The sequence below is a fragment of the Neofelis nebulosa genome, chromosome 7 (assembly GCF_028018385.1).
Source record: "Neofelis nebulosa isolate mNeoNeb1 chromosome 7, mNeoNeb1.pri, whole genome shotgun sequence".
Classification (NCBI taxonomy): Eukaryota; Metazoa; Chordata; class Mammalia; order Carnivora; family Felidae; genus Neofelis; species Neofelis nebulosa.
In genome coordinates this window covers 28,121,984-28,143,234 of record NC_080788.1, presented here as the reverse complement: position 1 = coordinate 28,143,234, position 21,251 = coordinate 28,121,984, and the positions used below count along the sequence as shown (strand labels likewise).

The window sequence follows — 21,251 nt, the reverse complement described above, 5'->3', positions numbered from 1 at the left end:
AGAGCCTGCTCTTGAGGGCTGGCCAGTGGGAGAGCACACCTCAGGGCTAAGCAGTGATACTGTCATTAGAAGATGAGATTCAGTGGGCCTGGGGATGTGATATGAGCAGAGGTGGAACTCAAAGGACTCTAAAGACTTGGGGAGACTCAGATTCACCTAGGCCCTGAGAACCACAGGTAAGAAAGATATAATAATGATGACTGGGTCAGGACACTGTCAGGAGACCTCACAGGGGGCCAACAGCATGGCATGATTGTTAAATTATAATTGTTAAATTATAAATTCTTAAAAGACTCTGTTGGTACAACCAGTAACAGTACTGCAATTTTTTTTTTAATTGTTTGGTTACGTCTTAGTCAGTGTGTTTTTTGATCAAATCCACATTCCTACTTACCAGAAAACTTAGGGGAATATAATTGATAAATACAAGCCTGATAGCCCAGATAAAGCTTGTGTCCAGAAAACTCAGCCTTTAAAAATGCTAGTGAAGATCCTCCAAATTTGAATTTTAGCATCTCCAGCAAGAAACATATGCAAATACTCAATGTTAACTTTGCCCTCCTCTGTAACTTTCACCAAGCTGCTTTTTATGATGCCATGCATTTACAGGTCAGCAGTGTTTTCCTTCATACCATGTTATGGAAAGAATTTCTAACATTTACTTTGAGATTGATATTACCCAAAGCTTCATAAAGGTGTCTGAGGTTTGGCAGACTAGACAGATGCAAATAGGACTGCTGTTGGTATGACTTGGGCCTACTTTTTCTCTTACAGGTGCTGTATACGATGGCTGAAAGTTGCAAGCCTGTTTGTCTTTGTGGTGGTGTGCTCTGTGAGTACCACAGAGCTCTGCTGATGGGTCAGCAGAGCCATGGGGTGCCATGGGCTGGGTAGCAAGGCACCTGAGATATGGCGCTCACACTTTCTTTGGAGGAGATGCTGAGGGCATGTGGGATGGTGGGCTGAGGTTGGTGAGGGAGGCATCCCCTTAGCAATGCTCAACTGCTGTGATCCACATGTGACACAACAGAAGACCTGGGGACTTGGCTTTGCTTTATAGAAGCAGTTAGCTTACTCCCTGGGTCTAACTTTCCACCTCAAAGTGGCTTGCCAATTCTGTTTTCAACCACATGCAATAAAACTATTTGTGTTGGGACATGTCCAGCATCACGGGTGGCCCCAAGAATGTTTAGTGTCCCTTTGAGATGGTGCTCTAGGCCTCCATCTAACTGGGCTGCCCTGTTTGGGAGGGAATGAAGCTCCTTGTTTGCCCTTTTCTTGGATGCTTCTCCAACTCCACTTGCCCATGCATTCTAAGGGAGGACTGCAGAGCCATGTTTCTGGAGGTGACCTGAGTATGCCCTCTGACAGGAAGAGTCAGGTGTCTTGCTGCATTTGTGTGGTTTATATCCTGATGTAGTCCTCGCTGGAATCACATTGCAGGTGCTCAAATTTTTTTGCCAAATGAGTATAAGATTCTTTGTGCCCAGGTGTGCATATCTGTATGTGTACACATGTGTGTGTACATGCCTGGCTGTGTGTGCACATGTGGGTGTGAGGTCCTCTGTGTCTGGCTGTGTGTTTGTGTGTCTGAATGCCTGTGTGGGACATGTGGGTCATTTGTGGTCTGTGATCATTTTGAGATTGTATCTGTGCTTGGGGTCTTAATTCTGGGGGTGTATCAATTTTCAGCATTGACATAAGATAGTTTGTGTGCACCATTGTTGGAGACCCCAGTGGGTGGTTGGTGCATGCTGCTGTGACAGCATGTGAGATTGTGAGCAAGGATGGGGTGTGTGAATGGTGTTTTCATGACTGTGCAATGTAGATTCCAAGATGTGTGTGGCCATGGCTCTTCTATGTAGGCAGCCTGTGGTTATGGCTCATGCTAAATGCTATATGACTGGAAACTTCACATGACCAAATGTGGCTGTGAATACTTATTTTTCATTATCTGTATCTGTGGACATGAATATTGGGGCTCTGTGTATGTGTGCAAGATTGTGCATGAGAAGAGTCTCCTCTTCTCAGTGTGACATATAGAGAGCAATGTTGCATCTTGAGCAGCAAGGGTGGTGCATGAAGTCAATACTGGCCGAATTGAATTGAATACCTGCAACCCTTTAAAAACCCATAGGGAGGAGAGCAGTGGCCCAGAGAAAGGAAGTCTATGCATGAAATAAGAAACAATTACATTGAATTCTGAAGACTTCATGAGTTTACTTTTTTGGCTACCAGTTTACCTCTTTACTTCCTATTCACATAAATGTGTGGTTCTGAAGCTCCAGCTGTTTAACAAGGCTGGTGGTGGGGTGGGGACTGGGATTTTCAAGGAGAAGGAAGGGCGGGCCAATTCCCCCACTGATTTCCTGAGGTATGACCTGAGCATGTTGTTTTAGTCTTAAGCCTTCTTCTGGGAGATAAAGTTTTGGTGATTTGAGGAATTTGTTTTGAACTTCTGTAACATTCATCCTATGATCACTTCAATGTACTTTCTGATCAGGTATAAGCTGCTCTGCGAATTCCACAAAACATACTTTAACCATCACGTGGGTTGTGTTCCCTTTCCTCCAGTATGGGAAAACCACGTTTACCTACCTCTGATGATTTAATTTTGTGGCTGGGTGGTTAATCCTTAAAATCAACAAATATCAATAGTTAAGATCCATTATTGTGGAGAATAAAATAGTGAATCAGAATTTTATATTTTAATATCTAAGAAAAACTATTTAGAGTGAGCTGGTGAATATTGGATACATCAGTCAACACCATTATCATACCCATATTTTCAAATTTTATCACAATTATTTAAATCCTATTGTTTTTCTGCTATAAATCTATCATTAAATGTTTCTGATTGTTACAGATTTTATTCAGCCTGTATCCAGATCAAGGAAAGTTCTGGCAGTTGTTGGCTGTGTCACCCCTGCAAAGCTACTGTATCCAGTCTGTAGACTGCAAAGGATAATTGTCCATGGTTGAGATTCACAGAGACACCAGAGAACTATTACAACTGTTACTGAAGTTCACAGCATAGGTGATCACTGTTCTTCTCATGAGTATTGTGTTCCTCTAGGACATTAAAAAAATTTCCTTTAAAGTTCACTTATTTATTTTTGAGAGAGAGCACACATAAACTGGGGAGAGGCAAAGAGAGAGAGAGAGGGAGAATCAGAAGCAGGCTCTGTGCACTGTCAGCATGGAGCCTGATGTGGGGCTCGATCTCATGAACCGTGAGACCATGACCGGAGTCGAAATCAAGAGTCTGCTGCTTAACTGACCGAGCCACCCAGGCACCCCTTACTGCAGGACATGTGATGAAACATGAGGCCAGAACAGAAGACAAGAGAAGCACTAGTGAGACTGTGATGGATAGCTGGTGGTGAGGTTCCTCCTGGGGTGATGATGATAGCCAACTGGCACATTCCAGTTAAGGCCTGGCTCCCCTGGGCTCTTGGATACTCTGATTTGTACCCCTACCCATTTCCTTTTGCATTTCAGCTTAGGTGGTTTCTAAATTTTTTTTTTTAATGTTTTTTATTTATTTTTGGGACAGAGAGAGACAGAGCATGAACGGGGGAGGGGCAGAGAGAGAGGGAGACACAGAATCGGAAACAGGCTCCAGGCTCCGAGCCATCAGCCCAGAGCCTGACGCGGGGCTCGAACTCACGGACCGCGAGATCGTGACCTGGCTGAAGTCGGACGCTTAACCGACTGCGCCACCCAGGCGCCCCTCAGCTTAGGTGGTTTCTAATGACCTATATTTTTCTTTCCTTTCCTTTCCTTTCCTTTTCTCTTCTTTTCTTTCTTTTATTTTTTATTTTTTTAGAGAGAGTGTGTGAGCAGGGGAGGGGCGGAGGGAGAGAGAGAATCTTAAGCAAGCTCCACACTCAGCATGGAGCCCCATGCAGGGCTCGATCTCATGACTGTGAGATCATGATCTGAGCTGAAATCAGGAGTCAGACTCTCGACTGACTGAGCCACACAGGTGCCCCTCTACTGGCCTTTCTTTAAATTCATTGGTTCTTTTCTTTGGCCGTGTCATCTGGGCTTGATGACTGCTTGGTTTCTTCAAATCAAGTTTTCTCACATGTCTTTTTGTAGGCCTCATAGCTTGTCAATAAAAGCCAGATATGTTGTATAGGATAATAGATATTGAGTGTGTTAGTCGACTTGGACTCCCCTAACAAAATACCACATCCTGGGGGTAACAGACATTTATCATTCACAGTTCTGGAGGCTGGACGTCCAAAGTCAAGGTGCTGACCAATTTGATTTCTGGTGAGGGCTCCCTTTCTGGGTGGCAGATGGCTGCCTTCCTCCTATGTCCTACAGGGCCTTTCCTCAGTGTGTGTGTGTGTGTGTGTGTGTGTGTGTGTGTGTGTGTATGTGCATTTGTATGTGGAGAGATCTTTCTCTGGTGTATGTGGGAGCATTCTCTGGTGGCTGTTCTTATAAGGACACAATCCTTTCATATCAGGGCCCCACTGTATGACTTATTGAACCTCAGTTACTTCCTTAGAGGCCCCATCTCTAGACATAGCCACACTGGGGGTCAAGGCTTCAACATATGAATTTGGTAGGGGGACATAGCATTCAATCCATAACACTGTGGGCTTTAGCTGGGGTTCTGTGTAAATCTAGTCAGAGTTTGGCTATGTTGCAGTGTGTGGTTGCCATGGTAACCTCTAATATCCCAGACACTTGGAATTGCTTGGCTTCTCTCCAGCTGTCTGCTAGGCTGTGCACTCTTCCTACTCCTCTGCAAGGGGTAGAGTTACTTTCCCCTCTTTCCTGCCACTACTGGCTGCTGGGGTACATTGTGCCCTTAGGCTACCAGATTTGATGTGCTTTCCCAGGAAATTAAGGTTTCTCCACCAGTCTTCTCAATCTCTCCATATCTTCCCTGTGAGCACCTGCTAGGGTCCCTGGAGCAAAACCGTACAAGAAGATGCTAACACCCCTATTTTGTGGCTCCCAGGGCCTCCCAGGTCTCACGCTAGCCACACTTGACCTTGAGCTGTTTAAAAATTTTCTGATTTAATCTTGCCTGCTTCTGTATGTGGTGGTAGCACCTGCCTCAGGGAAGCAATGCTTGGCCCTGTTCCTCCCCGCATTCACCTGTCTTACTCTAGATTTCAAGTTAGGTGTTGTGATACAGCCTCATTCTTGATAGAATAAGTCATTAACTTAACATTTGTTCCCTGTTTTCTGGTTGTGAGAGTGGGATTGGTGTGTTTCTAGCTCTTTATGTATCCCAAATGAAACTGGAAGTCCAGAGCCCACACCCTCTCTTAGAATGGACATTGGGATTAGGATATTGAAGCATGAAATCCCCTAAAGTTCCCAGTCCTGCTTAAAGCAGTAGGGTTAGTGGTAGGTCCTGAGGAAGGGACATCTTGGAAAGCAAAGGAGGAGAAGAGGGCAAGGAGGAGAAAGGAGTGGGGAGGAAGAGGAAGCAGGTGGAGGAGGAGGGTGGTGGAGGAGGAGGGAGAAGAGGAGGCAGATGTGTCCATTTCAAGTATTTATGATAATTACCTTTTATTTTCTGATTATTGCCTTTTAAAAGGAATTAAATCATGCATAGAGCTACATGGAAAGATTTTTTTTTCTCTAGTTTCTTCAATTGATAAGCTGGGTGCACTGAAATTTTAGGAAATTGGATAATTTTCCTTGCAGTCACCAAAAGCTATCACATATTATTGTTTCTTCTAGTTCTTCTGGGGACTTCCCCAGAATATCCTCTCACTCAGCTGAGCCACTCTTCACCCACAGGGTATCAGCAACATTCCAGAAAGACCTGACACTTAAGGCCTTCAGGTGGGCTCATGAGATGGCTCTTGTGAGCAGTGCATGGTGCATCCCTGCCCTTTAATAAATGAGAGCACTCATCTGTACCTGCTCTCAGGACAGGGTAGCTCTGTTGTCTATCTAAGGGCTTGCTAAAGTCTTGATGTTTTCTTCACCACTTTAAAAATGTGTCTGAGTTTTAGGTAAAGATGTATATCCCTGTGAGAGAATTGGAAAGCTCTGTGATTTTTATGAGCTTTGTTTTTCATTCATATGTCTTACTTCTATATCGTCTCCATTAAACAAAACTAAGATATGCTTCTGCTTTCCTCAGCTCCTCCTGGAGCCTTCTCAAAGAAAGGTGTGGAGGCCTGGCTTCATGATGTCCCTATAAGATAGATGCTGCCTTCCCTTCATGGGACTTCACTGTAGGTGATCATAACCTGCTGCCCAGGCTGACCCAAGAGCTTGGAGTGAAGGGCTGGATACTGTCCAGAAACAGTCTTCAGTGAGAACCAGATAGGGAGAGGGAAATATTTTGGAGAATCTGGGTTATTACTGTACTGTGGCAACTCCTGTATGAACCTTAGCAGTTAGTAGAAAGCATAAGTAAGCATAAGTAAGGATATAACAGGATAAAATCAGATAATAACAAATAAGAGTCCTGTATTCATCCCACCAAGAAATGTACCTTGTCACTTTTATTCTACAGCATTGTGCACAGTCTTCCTTCCAAAGCAGCCCAAGTACACTAGGCCTTTCCTGGGACTTGAATGAGCCTAGGCCCATCCTGGTGGCTGGCAGGCAAAAATGGTTTCTCCTGGCAGCAAGGGCAACTGGGGAGGTCTCTCTCCTGTTCTCTGAGCAGTGTGTATATTTGGGTGAAGACAGAAGAGAAGTGGAAGGGATAGAGAGAGCTGTGTGAGATGGTAGGGATGCTGCAGAGTGGCTCTTATATGTTTAGTGACATTTGTTAAGGATGGCAAATCAGACTTTATTCAGAAACCTAGTGATAGTTGTAGAGACCACTGCAGTGTGGAAGAGGGATTGAACTTGAGAAATGGGACTTTAAAACTAAGGGACAGGGTGGGGGGCAGTGGATAAAAAACTACCAAGAGGAAACATCAGGGGTGAGAGGAGACTCTGGCCAAGCTGACCTCACTGGATTCTTGCTGTAGGCCGGCCAGAGTGATCAGACATCAATTAAGGATGGTGGGGCATGAGGAACCTGATCAGATATTGAGTGTGATCAGATATGGGGAATGCAGATTCTGACTAAATTAACCTACCAGGGTTCTTGCTAAAACTGGACAATGCAGAGATAAACACAGAACCCCCAAAGTCACGGCTTAGTCTTAGAGAAGAGAGTTCAAAGGTGCATGACTAAAGTTTGGTCAAAAAGAGACTCTGTCAATCATTAACCCTAATTAAGGCTGATTTAAGCTTATTGTGGGTTCCTCAGAAAACATAATAGATTTCCCATATGTTTCTGGAAGCTCACAGACCTTCTTCAAGGACCCTAGGCTGAGAACTTGCTGAGGGGGGTTGTGAAAGGAGAGATCAGAGGTTTTAGGTCTCCCTCAAATGTCCTCAGAGAGCCAACTGCTGATGGTATCTACAAAAGGTGGGGGCAGACTGGGGAAAAGCTAGCTTGTGCACCAGAGTTTGGACCTTTGAAGGTGATTCTCAGCAAAGGGGTGTTATTGTGCAGGTCTGAGGCAGGCAGTGATTCTGGCCTGGTTTTGAAAGTCAGTAGTAGTGTTCTCATTGTTGTTCTCATTAGTGAAGAACCCCATTGTTCTTCCTTCTTGACTTCTGGCCAGACCCCTGGATGGACCGAGCTGAGTAAGAGACCTGGATGACAGACACTAGGGGTGTGTGTTTTAGTGGGAAGTGATCTTGGAGAAAGGTCCCGTATGCATTAACTGGAGAATAACAAAGCTACCTTTTCTCCTATGAGGTTTTCTTTGTAACAATCGGGCTTTGTCACTTCAGTAATTGTAGGGGTTATTTTAGAAGCTTTGTGAAACAGGAAATGACTGTGATTGCAGGCACCTGAGGTTCTTTTTCCCTGAGTTGTTCTCTGTGCTTATTATGGGGGAGACATGTTCAAGGCTCCCAGGTCATTAGGTAAATGACGGTCAGCAAGCCAGGTTAAATATAAGCAGCTTAATTAGGCTTGTTCACTGGCCTTCCTCCTTTTCTTCTCTCCCTCCTCCCTTCTATTATTTTTCTTTGTTTCTTGACATATGGTCCATTTTCCATCACACCCTTCATAGTAGACCTGGGCTCCCAAAGTACATAAAGGAAACACTATACACATTAAAGGATTTTGTCCCCTCCTGTTCTTCCTCTCTTACATCCTAAGCTCCTTATACTACCTCATAATTATGTTCTCCAATATGGTAACCACTAGCCACTAGTGGCTCTTTAAATTTAAATTTATGTTAATGAAGTAAATAACATTAAAGTTTCACTACCTCATTCACACCAGCCATATTTCAAGTGCATAATAGTCAAATGTGATTTGTGGCTACCATATCAGGCAGCATGGATATAAAACATTCCTATCACCACATAGAATTTGATTGGTCAGTACTAGTCTAGAAATTAAGGGCAATCATTCATCCATTTGGTCCCAAACACTGGAGAAAATACATTGGCACTAGATAGATTTATTTTTAATGAATTGATCAATCTTAAAATTTTCGTACTTTATCAAATGACATTGCTCCCATTTTTATCATGAAGATGGGTCCAAAGGGTCCCCACTTTCTTACCTCAGTTCAACTAAGCAAAAGTTGTGTCAAAGAAAAATTGCATAAGTTAACAGTAAGGAAGACTTTATTTAAGACTATTGGCAATGGTGGAGGGCGGGGGGAGGTTGAACTCAACTCCAAATACAACAGGGGAAGCTAGGAATCTACAGTAGGATGAGGGTGAGGATGGAAAATTACCAAGGGGAACTTGGTTGTGTATGAGGAGAGAAGGGATTCTCAATAAACTGGGCTCACCAGGCCAAAGTTGAGGACTAATCAAGAAGAGGGCTCAGAGGAGCCTGACTCAAGTTTGGTCAAGGAGGAAGTCCTGGCCAGTGTTAATGAGCCTGGCATTTGATAGGCACTGTAGCAAACTTAAGGATAAATCCAAGGGGACTCTACAGTTTAGGCAGAAATGAAGGCCTCTCTTCAGGCTGTTGTGGATTTGTTCCACATCCAGCAACAGCACATTGCCTGTTGTTCAGAGGTGTTTTATGTGTCTTTCTCCCCACCATACATACGCCTCTAGGACAGCTGCCCACACTCGGACAACCAGTGCAGAGTCAATGGTCACACTTAGAGGAACAACAGGAAGATGCTTAACCAGGAACTCAATGGAGGGAGGTCTAGGGGGCTCGCAGAGTAGGAAGAAGGTTCACGGAAGACATGTCAAGTTAGGTCATGAAAAATGGCTTTGATTTGGGTAATGGGAAAGGCAGGAGACTTCTTTGATGCAGTCAGAGGAAGGATGCAATTTCTCTCTGACTTCTCTATTGCCCGCCCCCAGCAGGGACTCTGGTCTATGTTTGGAGGACTTCAAGGATGATGCTGTAAACAAATATTTATTGGTAACATAAGTATTTTGGGGGGCGTCTAATGTTGTGAGAACTAAATTAGTCTCCAGAGAAGTAGAGAAATAAATAAGATGCAGATACTTCTCTTGAGGAGTGAGACCAGTTGGGAAGAAAAATCTTAAACAAACTGCAATATGGCATGAGTCAAATCTACAGAGGATCCACTGGAGTCGTAGATGACAAGCAAAGATTTTTTTTTTTTTTAATTTTTTTTTTCAACATTTTTAATTTATTTTTGGGACAGAGAGAGACAGAGCATGAACGGGGGAGGGGCAGAGAGAGAGGGAGACACAGAATCGGAAACAGGCTCCAGGCTCCGAGCCATCAGCCCAGAGCCCGACGCGGGGCTTGAACTCACGGACCGCGAGATCGTGACCTGGCTGAAGTCGGACGCTTAACCGACTGCGCCACCCAGGCGCCCCACAAGCAAAGATTTTAAGAGAGGAGTGGAGAGTTTGAGTGGATCTCAAAAGATGGCAGAAGTTCTTCATATTTGGAGAAGGCATTTGAAGCAAAGGCAGGGTACTATGTGTTAGGAGAATGGCAGATAGTTCGATATGTCTGCAAGTCAAGGATCAAAGCTGCCTGCAGGGATGAGGCTTGATTAGAGGCTCCTGTTTTCTGTGATCTGGAAGTCACAGATGACGCCAGAGCATCTCAGTGGGCTTTGAATCCTAAATACATGGTGGGCGTGTAGAAAGACAGAGGAAAGGAAGGGTGGAAGTAAATTGTGGTCCTGTGTCTATGTGGTTTTGTGTGCGCTCCATGTGATTAATCACAGGGAGATTTGTTATATGGTTGTCTCCTCAAGAGGTCATGAGATGCCCCTTAACCCCCAGGTTTTTATTCATTTACTTCTTGGTATGCAATAGATGCTCCACAAACATTCCTTAAATCTGAGGGAGAAGCCACTGCTTTTCCAATGTTAGCCTCTAGGTGGTGCTGTTCCATCTCCTGGGTTTCTGCAAAGTCTCTAGAATCCTTTCTGAACTGAAATATTTCTCCCCACCCTATATCTTGTGTTTGACCAGGGGAAAGACGAGGACAGGAGTAATTTTGGTGTGGCAGAAGCAGCAGTGTCTCTTTGGGCCTTTTGTTGGTACATCCTGCCTCATGTGTGACTTCTGTTTCCATTTGTCCTTGATGGAACCCAGTGGAGAGGCTTTCCAGCCAAGTGCTGGGGACAGCTGCACATTCTGGGCTGTCTTATAGACAACAGTGCTGATAAAGCGCTTTCTTTACCAGGATGTGTTTGTATAATAATTTTTTTAAACTAGTATATTTTGCTGGAGGAAATGGATAATGAAAAAGGATTAACCATTCACTGGCACTCAACACTCAATGCAAATCCTGTATACACTGTGGCAACAGTGAAGTTCTACCTTTTCCCTAAGTCTATTCCATAAACCACCTGTTTCTTTTAGGGTTTCTGAATCTTCCTACAACTAGTGAGCTGCTGCTAAGACTTTTGAGGCCTTATACAAAACATAGATTATTTTGAGATTCATTTTTCCACCTACAACAATTTTCTCTTCTGGATGAAAATGACTGGGCCAGCCTCTTTGTAAAATCCATGTCATGTCCCCCAGGACCTTGCAGCAGAGGCAAGAGTTGGCCCAGAACAGAGAGAGAAGGGCTGAGTCGCACAGACCCCTATGTTTGTGCAACACCCAAATGCAGGATGTAAGTACTGAGGGGCGAGCCTGAAGTGGGGAGTAAGTACCATGGGAATTATATTTTGTGTGGGGAAAAAGCCTCTTTTCCTGATAATTCTTCCCTGATCAAGACCCCTTAACACACTTTGAGGGAATTTCTCTCCTCTCACTTATTTAGCTGACTCCAGAATTCTTATTTTAAGTTCTCTTTGTGATTTCTCATTGTACAAATAGAGACCTGGCACCTGAGGATTTGGGCATGGATGTTGATCTGTGTATCTGTTCAGTCATGCAGCCATCCTGTCTACTAGCTCACCGTGGGTCCAGGAACTTGGGCAGGAGTTTCATGCTGGCTGCAAAAGCAGAAGCAGAGATAAGGGTAGAATGGGGAGACACCACCACTTAGAGGTTAAACCAGAGGACCTGAAACATAAACAATCAGAAATGCAATTTCTGCAGTGCAAAACACAATGTAAAACCAATGTGTATGTCAGGAGTGAGGTGCTGAGGAGATAAGGAGTGGTCAGTGGCTGCAGTACAGTTGGAGGAAACATCCTGGATATGCATTTCTGTGTGCACCTTCTGAGGAGGGTACTCACTGAGTGGGTGGTGGGGGCACTTTAGGCCTCTCTTCCTTGCTTTGTGGTTCACCTTGACTTTGCCTCAGCTTCAAACCTCACCAGCTATGTGGACTCCACACTGCTCCGGGTGGACCTGGAAGGGGCCCTGGTGGCCAGTGGCCCAAGTCATACTGGAAGAGAAGAACATGTTGTGGTGGAGGTGACCCAGGCCGATGTTCCAGGCTCCAGGCGGCGGCGGCCACAGCAGGTTACACTTATACTTTACTTAAAAGGAATTGAAAAAACTCACTTCATCTCTTCATAAATTGATTTCCTTTTGAGTGGATTTGATGGGAAGCCATAAGGCAATGACACCCTTCTTTTTTTTGTAATTTTATTTTTTATTTTTTAAAATTTACATCCAAATTAGTTGGCATATAGTGAAACAATGATTTCAGGAGTAGATTCCTTAATGCCCCTTACCCATTTAGCCCATCCCCCCTCCCACAACCCCTCCAGTAACCCTCAGTTTGTTCTCCATACTTATGAGCCTCTTCTGTTTTGTCCCCCTCCCTGTTTTTATATTATTTTTGTTTCCCTTCCCTTATGTTCATCTGTTTTGTTTCTTAAAGTCCTCATATGAGTGAAGTCATATGATTTTTGTCTTTCTCTGACTAATTTCACTTAGCATAATAGTCTCCAGTTCCATCCACATAGTTGCAAATGGCAAGATTTCATTCTTTTTGATGACACCATTCTTAGGCAAGCCCTGTCTTTTGCTTTGTCTTTGCAATTCTTTTTTCTCCCTTTGTCTAATATAATTATAAAACTCTTGCAATTTCAGTAAAATCAGACTTGTGAGTTTTTTATTCAGATGATTTTATTGGACAATTCAGGGAAATATATATTTGAACGTAGTTTTCTCTTGTTAAATCACAATTAAACTTGGGCCTTACCTCATGGTATAGAAGATACACCATAGTTCCTTTGGGTTTGTGGACACTTAACCAAGTAGTTAAGACTTGCATAATTTCCTAAACCTTCTTCTTCTAAAGCAATAGGCTCTTGTACTTAGTGTCTCCTAGACCATCTTTAGCTCCCATACTTTGAAGGCAAGGAGGGTCAGCAGTGGTGTTGTCACCATGGCCCAGAGCCCAGACAAGGCCTGGACCCTCTCTGTGCATCCTGACCTATACCCCAAGTCCTGATAACTCCCTGGGATTATTATGGTGACTTGTGTATGAAGTCCATGGGTTTTTCCTATTATAATACAGAGAAGGAAACCCTGCTGTTGCACAATGCTGTGTCATCCAAAACAGAGAGTCTGATGGGTTACTGCACCCTCTCATTTTCCTGCCATGCAGAGCAGGGTCCACAGAGCAAAGGCATCATTATTAATTAAGCTGCAGTTTCATGGGTGATGGTCTATGCAGCACCAGTGTTCTAAAAGTGTTGCCTTGGTCGTGGTCTTAGGACGTAAACTTGTCTTCCTTGTGTGCAATACACAGCCTGATGGCAATGGCTTCTCAGTAAAGACAAGGTGGGCACACATCTGTCTGCTCTGTCTGTGAGTCTTGGGTGGAAGAAGACGTGACCCTTTGCAGCCTGCTGACATGACTGCCTGCCCATGGGGCTGTACTTAGCTTCTCTTCTCCAGTGCCAGGACAAAAATCCAGCTCAGAAACATGAGGAACACAAAAGTCCTTTACTACTAGGCTTTTTCTGATATACTCTTTCCAAATATTGAAGTGTTTTAAGAGAACATATGAACTCTCATTCATGCTTTGACTAATTTCAGAGTTCCTATTTTCATTTACTTCATGATTTTTGGGCATCAAGACTCCCGTCCTCCCATTGAAGTTTCCCTGGCCCCTCAGCTGCCCCAGCCAGCCCCCACTCTCTGCTCATATCTGGCTCCCCTCAGCTGGTTTCTCCACTACCCTGCTTGGGACAGGAAGATGTGGGGTGGATTTGCCCACAGCAAAGTAGCTTTATCCTTGGATCCTGCTTCTCATGGGCTCCTGTGACATGGGTGTGCAGACTTGTCTCTAGTTTGCAAGCAGGAGGCAGTTGTAAGTAAGCATTTTCATGAGTTGCCTCAGAGGGCTCATAAGATTCCAAGTCTCCCATAAAGTGCAGTGATTTATTTTGCTCATAATAAATAATTTTGACATCTATACCTTTGTATCTTTTATACTAATTCTATGTGTGTACTTTTGTATTCTTTTTTCTTAAAGCCCTTCATAATGTAGAAATTTCCAGTTCCATACAACTTGGATATGCTCTAGTGTCAGGGATTTGGGAGTTGTGTAAAAAGTCCTTGCTGTTCCTCTTTTTCTCCTTATTATAAACAAACACGTACACTGAATAACACTGAATCCCAGGTGATGGTTCAAAGCCTTACTGTGATATTACATTTCAACTTTTACAGGTCACTCAGAATTGGACTGTATTTTTAAATCCGAGAAGAAGTGAGCGCTTAGTGGTGAGCAGGACCTTTGAGATACTGAGCAGGTGGGTCTCAGGTGATCAAAGATCTTGAGGGAGGGTCTTCTGAGACATGCTCACTTAAAAAGTTTGACCTGTGAGACTCTAATTTTTGGCACGAATAGCCAGATCAATTATATGACTTGGATGGGATGCTCTAACTGGGGAGACTGTGAACATGAGGGATGTAGGAGGGCATCATAACCACAAGTGTCAGGAAATGAGGATTGACTTCAGGGTCCATTTTGAAGCAAATGGTATTTTATAGTTGATTTTATAGTCATTAATATTATGAAGCTCTACAATGGAGAATTCCAGGAAATTTTCAGATTCTTTCTCTTTTTCTTTAATGCCACTCCATATTATGTCTGTAGGAGTTTGCTATTCCTGTCATAACAAATACCACAGACTGCATAAATTAAAAAGTAGAAATTTATTTCCTCAAGGGTTCAGCAGAGTTTGTCTTTTCAGAGGCCCCTATCCTTGGTTTGAAGATTCCTTCTACTTCCTGTGTTTTCACATGGTCTTTTCTGTGTTTGTGTCTGTCCCTATCCCTTCTTATAAGGACACCAGTCATACTGGATTAGGGACCACACTAGTGACCTTATTTTAACTTAATTACTCCTATAAAGACTCCGTCTCCAAATATAGTCATATTATGAAGTATTGAGGGTTAGGGTGTCAACATCTATATTTTGGGAAGACACAGTTTGGCTCACAACAGTTGCTGACCGAACTTTTAGAAAAATGCTTTAGTTTCACCATGCCACATACTGTTAATTATTTGGATGCTTATTATTCCAGGTACTTTCCCCCATCATCTGTGACAACCCGTCTATATATTCTCAGGTTACATGTGGCCCTTTTCCAAATCACTGTCATGTGAGAATGGTTGGCTTTGCTATTTGTTAGCAGGCAAAGCAGTCAGTGTGTGATGAAGAGAAAGAGAATTTTAATTTTAAATGGCTAGAACCAATGTGAAAGTTCCTGCTCCTTGTTAATTGTTGGAGTGGCACCTGCCATGAAGCAGATACTGCCAGGTGGGGGCTGAGGGATCTACATTAGATGGATCTGACCACAGGGAGGCTGTGTCTGCATCTCACACTACTCATATATGCCCTCAGAGCTCCTTGTCTGCCAGGTCAGGAATTGGGCTAAATCACTCTGAGATTAATTTGGGCTCTCATTATGGCCATAGATAACTTGTGTTGGGAAGGACACCAAGGAAACAAGCACTAATTGTTGACATAGGGTCTGGTTTCCTTTACTAATGGTAATATCTTTGCTTCATTCTACAGAGATACTGTTTCTATCAGCATTCGAGCCTCTGTCCAGCAGACCCAGGCTGTTCCTCTTCTGATGGCTCATCAGTATCTCCGTGCAAGCATAGAAGCACAAGTGATCATTGCTGTGGTCATCCTTGCTGGGGTCTACATGCTGATTATATTTGAGGTAACTTTCACGTCAGCTCTCAGATTTATTTGGGCTCACAAGTAAGTGTCTTTCAACGTGTGGATGTTTTGGATAGGCTAAGTTCTCCTTTTTTTTTTTAAGTTTCTTTATTTATTTTGAGAGAGAGCATGAGCAGGGATGGGGCAGAGTGAGAGGGAGAGAGAGAATCCCAAGCAGACTCTGTGCTGTTAGCATAGAGAGAGCCTGACATGGGGCTCGATCTCACAAACCATTAGATCATGACCCGAGCTGAAATCAAGGGTCGGATGCTTAACTCACTGATCTACCAGGTGCCCCTCAGTTCTGCTGTTTCTTTTTTTAAGTTTATTTATTTATTTTGAGAGAGAGAGAGAGAGAGAGAGAGCACACAAGGGGCAGAGAGAGAGAGAGGGAGAGAGAGAATCCCAAATAGGCTCCACACTGTCAGTGTGGAGCCCAACTTGGGGCTTGAACTCACAAACCATGAGATCATGACCTGAGTTGGAATCAAGAGACACTTAACCAACTGAGTCACCCAGGTGCCCCTCACTCAGTTCTGCTTCCTAATCAAATTGCCATGGCATCTTTCCTAAAAAGGAAGATTCCACCATTCTATGTAGAAAATTGATCTGTACTGGAATATTTGCTGAATGTTGGCAACTGACACATGCAAGATGAGCTGCATCAGGTTTACCTGAGAAAACTGAATATGTGCATGATTTTCTCACTCTCATTCTTCTGCTCACTTGAAATGTGACCCTGAAGGGGCAAATGTGGAAACTCTCTGAGATGTACATTAGACTGTCCCCTATTTGTTTCATAGGAATATGAATGTTATAGAGACTTGAGAGACCTTGGGCTATATGGGGGGGGGGAAGGATTATTATCTGTTATGCTTATCAATTCAGTGTATGAGCCTTTTTACAAATGATCTTATGTCTTATAAATTATGTGTTTTTGGGGAGCTAAGCGTGGCCCTACCTTTAATAGCATGAAGCAAAGTGCAGACACTGCCTGGGTGGGCTGGTACATTGTTAATTTAATTGTGAAACCAGACTTACTGCAACACATTGATGAGAATCTTGGCTCCAGTAGGTTGAGCCTGGAAGGTCAGTAGAGAATGAGAAGCATTTCTTCTTTAGTGTAGGATAGGTATGAGAAATACCTTGGAGTTGTCAAGAAAATGGCCTTCAGGAGAAATGGCCAGGAAAGTTCCAGAAGTTTTCCTGTGGTTGTCTAGTATGCCTGGTGAGGAATGTTGGCTCCAGTAAGTTGAGCCCAAATTGTCCAACAAGGTCCACTCATTAGTTATTTTATCTCTTATGTCTTCTTTATTCCAGAGTAGCTCTATTCTCTCCATTCTTTTTCTCTTCTTTTTTTTTTTTTTTTCAACGTTTTTTTTTTTTTATTTATTTTTGGGACAGAGAGAGACAAAGCATGAACGGGGCAGGGGCAGAGAGAGAGGGAGACACAGAATCGGAAACAGGCTCCAGGCTCCGAGCCATCAGCCCAGAGCCTGACGCGGGGCTCGAACTCACGGACCGCGAGATCGTGACCTGGCTGAAGTCGGACACTTAACCGACTGCGCCACCCAGGCGCCCCATCTTCTTTTTTTTTTTTTAACCAATATCATCATGTTTCAGGGTTCCCTTGGTCACCTAAACACTGTGATTTTTCTAGAAGGGCTCACGGACTCACAGGAAGCTCTGCCCTGTCTGGGCTGCGGTTTATTATCATGACCAGCAGTGGAAGAAGCCTCATCAGGAAGTCTGGATGAGTCCAGAAGCAGGGTTCTGAAAGGTCTCCTTTCCCAGAAGGGGCCACATAGAACATGCTCCTTCCTTCAGCAGTGGCATTTATGCCCAAGGCAGCCTGCTTGAGACTCAGAGCTCCAGAGTATTGATGAAGCCTTGTCATGTAGGCTCCCTGAGCCCACCAAAGTCCTAGCCTCCCAGAAAGAAAGCAGGTGTTAACCATAAATCACATTTTATAAAAATAATTTAGACATGCTAGTACAGCAGAATGCAATGTTCTAAGCCTATATAACAACATTATCACTTTCTATCATAAGGAATATTCCAAAAGCCAAGTAACCAGATGCCAGCCAAGGGCCAACCCTAGAGCAGGCTCTTCTAAAGGCTCTTCTAATGATGGCAACCTTAGGCCTTCCAGGTTAGCTCTTTACTGTACCACCATCTAGTTAAAAAATATTTTTCTGTGGTTCTGTAGAACATCTTACATCCTGGATTGGGCTAATGGACCCCTCATAGGATTCTTATTCTATTCCTTTTATTTCCTATGGACTACAATTTATATCTGAAGCCTTCAGGTTTTATTTTGGGGCCCTTTTGCTTCACAGGTGTTCTAGGAGTTTGACTTGCACCAAGTAGAAGTGTAATGTCTAGATGTCCCCCTTGCAGGGATGCTGAGATTGCTTAGTGAGTTTAGGTGGTGGCAGCCTGGCCCAGTGTTTATCAAGTTCCCTGTGACCTTTGCTCCTAATAGTTTTAATATTCACCAGGGACCATTAGCATTTGAAATGAATTTTCTAATTCTGTCATTCTATCTGCATTTATAAATGACACATTCTGTACTGAAGAACTTTCTCCCACCCAATTTCATTAACGTGAAACACACTTAATGCCAGAAACACAAGATAAATTATTTTTCCTTAATTATCAATTTTCATAATAATGATTTGTTGCCTTAGCAACTTCCAGTGGTGTCCACTGAATTTATTTTTTGTCCGTCTCCCATTTTCTGAGTATCATTTTGAACTTATGGGTTTAATAAATTCAATGTACTTTAAATTTTTTTTTCAACGTTTTTTATTTATTTTTGGGACAGAGAGAGACAAAGCATGAACGGGGCAGGGGCAGAGAGAGAGGGAGACACAGAATCTGAAACAGGCTCCAGGCTCCGAGCCATCAGCCCAGAGCCTGACGCGGGGCTCGAACTCACGGACCGCGAGATCGTGACCTGGCTGAAGTCGGACGCTTAACCGACTGCGCCACCCAGGCGCCCCAAATTCAATGTACTTTAATCAGTTACAGTCATTAGTAATTAAAAAATACAGTTTAATGCCAATTTATTTTTGAGAAGACTTCTTTTTATTCTAGAATTTGACTTTTTGTGTATAATTGTACAACCTTTCAAAATTACATAATTATAAACATTTATTAATCTTTCATTAATTAATGGCTGTTATTAATAGCCATTCAGAAAATGCTTTTCCCTCCCTCCCAACAGCCATGTTGAAGTAATAAAAGTCCTGTAAAGAGGCCAATTCAACATGGTTTTTACCCTGGCAGAAACAAAAAGTGAGGAGGTTAGAAGAAACTAGATATATTAGTTCAATGAAAGGCTCATTAAGGGCACCCTTTATAAGTCAGTCAGGTGAACTGCTGCCCCTCAGTATAAGGCCTCACTCCTCTCCTGCTCCATATTATAATATACCAGCTACATTATCTATCAAAAACGTTTTTTGTTGTTGTTTTGAAATAATTAAAGATTCACAGGGCATTGCAAAGAAATGTACAGGGAAGTCCAATCTATACTTCCCCAGCCTCCCTCAATATTAATGTGTTATATGACTATGGTTTAATAATATCAAGACCAAGAAATTGGCATTGGTACAATCCATAGAGCTTATTCAGATTCAGTGGTTATAGAAGTGGCAGAGCAGTATGGAGACTCTGAGCTTGTCTTGCCCCTGAAATGCAGCTAGATCAGCATCAAAGCATTTTGAACACCTAAGAAACTACCTGAGGATTAATGAAAAAATCTGCATAATTTGAGCCACAGAATTTGGCAGGTATGTGGTATGGAGAGGTGAATTGGGGGAGAGAAAAGCTGCAGAACCATGGAGGGTAGGGAGCTGTTTTCACAAAGAAAGGACAGAAAGAGAAAGAGAAAAGGGATGATTGCAGCACATTGGGATTGTGCAAGAAAAGCACTCACCCCTGAAAGTACCTGGAAAGGAAGAGAGAGAGAAAGAATTAAAACACTTGCAGGGGACTGGACAAGAAATCTGTTCCCCCAAACCCCAAAATTTGGGATAACAGAGAGGGTTTCAATACCACCAGGATTCTATAAACAATGGAGTGCAGAGTCTGAAGTTCTGGAGCTCAGTGCCTGGGAGTGCTCTGGTGAGGAAGTAGGGTGAATCCCTAGGACCAGGCAGTGTGGTCTGAGGGGTCTGTGTGCCACATGGTGAGAAGCTGTTCTCCTGCTTGGAGTGCAATTTGGTAGAGGACATACAGCCTCCCTGTGGGCAAAAGTCCTCATGGACCCTGGAGAGCAGCCACGTTTGGTGATATTGAGACAAAGATGCCAGAGTGTGGTAAAATCCTGGCACCAGCTGTGTGTTGTTTTTCCATAAACTCTGAACCTCTCCTGCTGCACGATCACTGGAATGTTTTCTGGAACAAGCTGGCAACCAGCCATTGCTCTGTGAGACCCACCCCCAGAGAATTAGTGTGGGTCTCTGAAGTGTGGAGTTTTGAAACAGCCTCATCTGAGACAAAACTCTGGAGGTAGGCACTACCTGGCAGGTGGACAGCTTAGACATGGACAAGGTAGAGGCAGGGAGTGGATGGAGACCTGAGACAAGGGAGGGGTGCTTGATCATAGGTCAGGGAAGTGCAAAGTTCCTGTGCCAAAGACTAGGGAGCTGGGTGAAGCCATTTTCACCTCTGGCACGGGATCCACCCCAGTAAGCTAATCAGTGCCACCAAGTGGATAATGGAGCTATTACACCAAACCCCACACACCTGCACCCTCCAGGCACATCCCCCCGAAGATCAAAACAAATCCTTCCCACCTGCTTAGTCTACAGACTAGTATGCTTCAAAGTTTCAGTTCGAGGGGAAACTGGTTGTAACTTCAGCCAGGTTTCCTTCTGCTTGCTGGTTCATTTATTTGTTTGTTTTCTTTACTTCTGTTTTTGCTTAAATTGTTTTCATTTTTTTCTTTCTTTTCTTTTTATTTCTTGGATACAGAAAGAGCAAATTCTTTTTGTATTGTTTTTTGTTTTGTAAATTAAAAATATTCTATTTTATTTTCTTTATTTTATTTTACTCTATTTTATTATTTAAAATTAAAAAATTAAACTTTTCCCCTTCCTTTCTCTTTTTTCTCTATTCTGTCAAGCTTTTTTCAACAAGCAGGTTGAAACACACCTAAGATCTATCTTTCTTTACTTGAATCTTTTTTTTGTCTTTGATTTTTTAATTTTAATTTTTTATTTTACTGTTTTTCTTTCTCCAAAATGACAAGACAGAGAAATTCACCCCAAAAGAAAGAACAGAAATAAATAATGGATTTAATCAACGCAGATGTGAGTAAAATGTCTGAATTAGAATTTAAAACCACAATTTTAAGAATCCTAGCTGGGGAGAGAGGGAAGATGGCGGCGTAGGAGGACGCTGGGCTCACCGCGCATCCTGCTGATCACTTAGATTCCACCTACACCTGCCTAAATAACCCAGAAAACCACCAGAGGATTAGCAGAATGGAGTCTCCGGAGCCAAGCGCAAACGAGAGGCCCATGGAAGAGGGTAGGAAGGGCGGTGAGGTGGTGCGCGCTCCACGGACTGGCGGGAGGGAGCGGGGGCGGAGAGGCAGCCTGCCGGCCAAGCAGAGCCCCCGAGTCTGGCTGGCAAAAGCAGAGGGGCCAGACGGACTGTGTTCCGACAGCAAGCGCGACTTAGTGTC

At 43.4% G+C, this 21,251-nt stretch overlaps 1 protein-coding gene across 1 annotated transcript in view; it reads left to right on the top strand.

The window, feature by feature from the left end:
• The window catches only part of OCA2 (OCA2 melanosomal transmembrane protein), a 483,960-nt gene that overhangs the window by 103,784 nt on the left and 358,925 nt on the right, over nt 1–21,251 (top strand). The window contains exons 5-9 of the mRNA XM_058736912.1: nt 775–832; nt 2,867–2,939; nt 11,726–11,886; nt 14,050–14,132; nt 15,404–15,557. Coding sequence (XP_058592895.1) covers nt 775–832; nt 2,867–2,939; nt 11,726–11,886; nt 14,050–14,132; nt 15,404–15,557 — 529 coding nt within the window. The remainder of the gene's footprint in view (nt 1–774; nt 833–2,866; nt 2,940–11,725; nt 11,887–14,049; nt 14,133–15,403; nt 15,558–21,251) is intronic.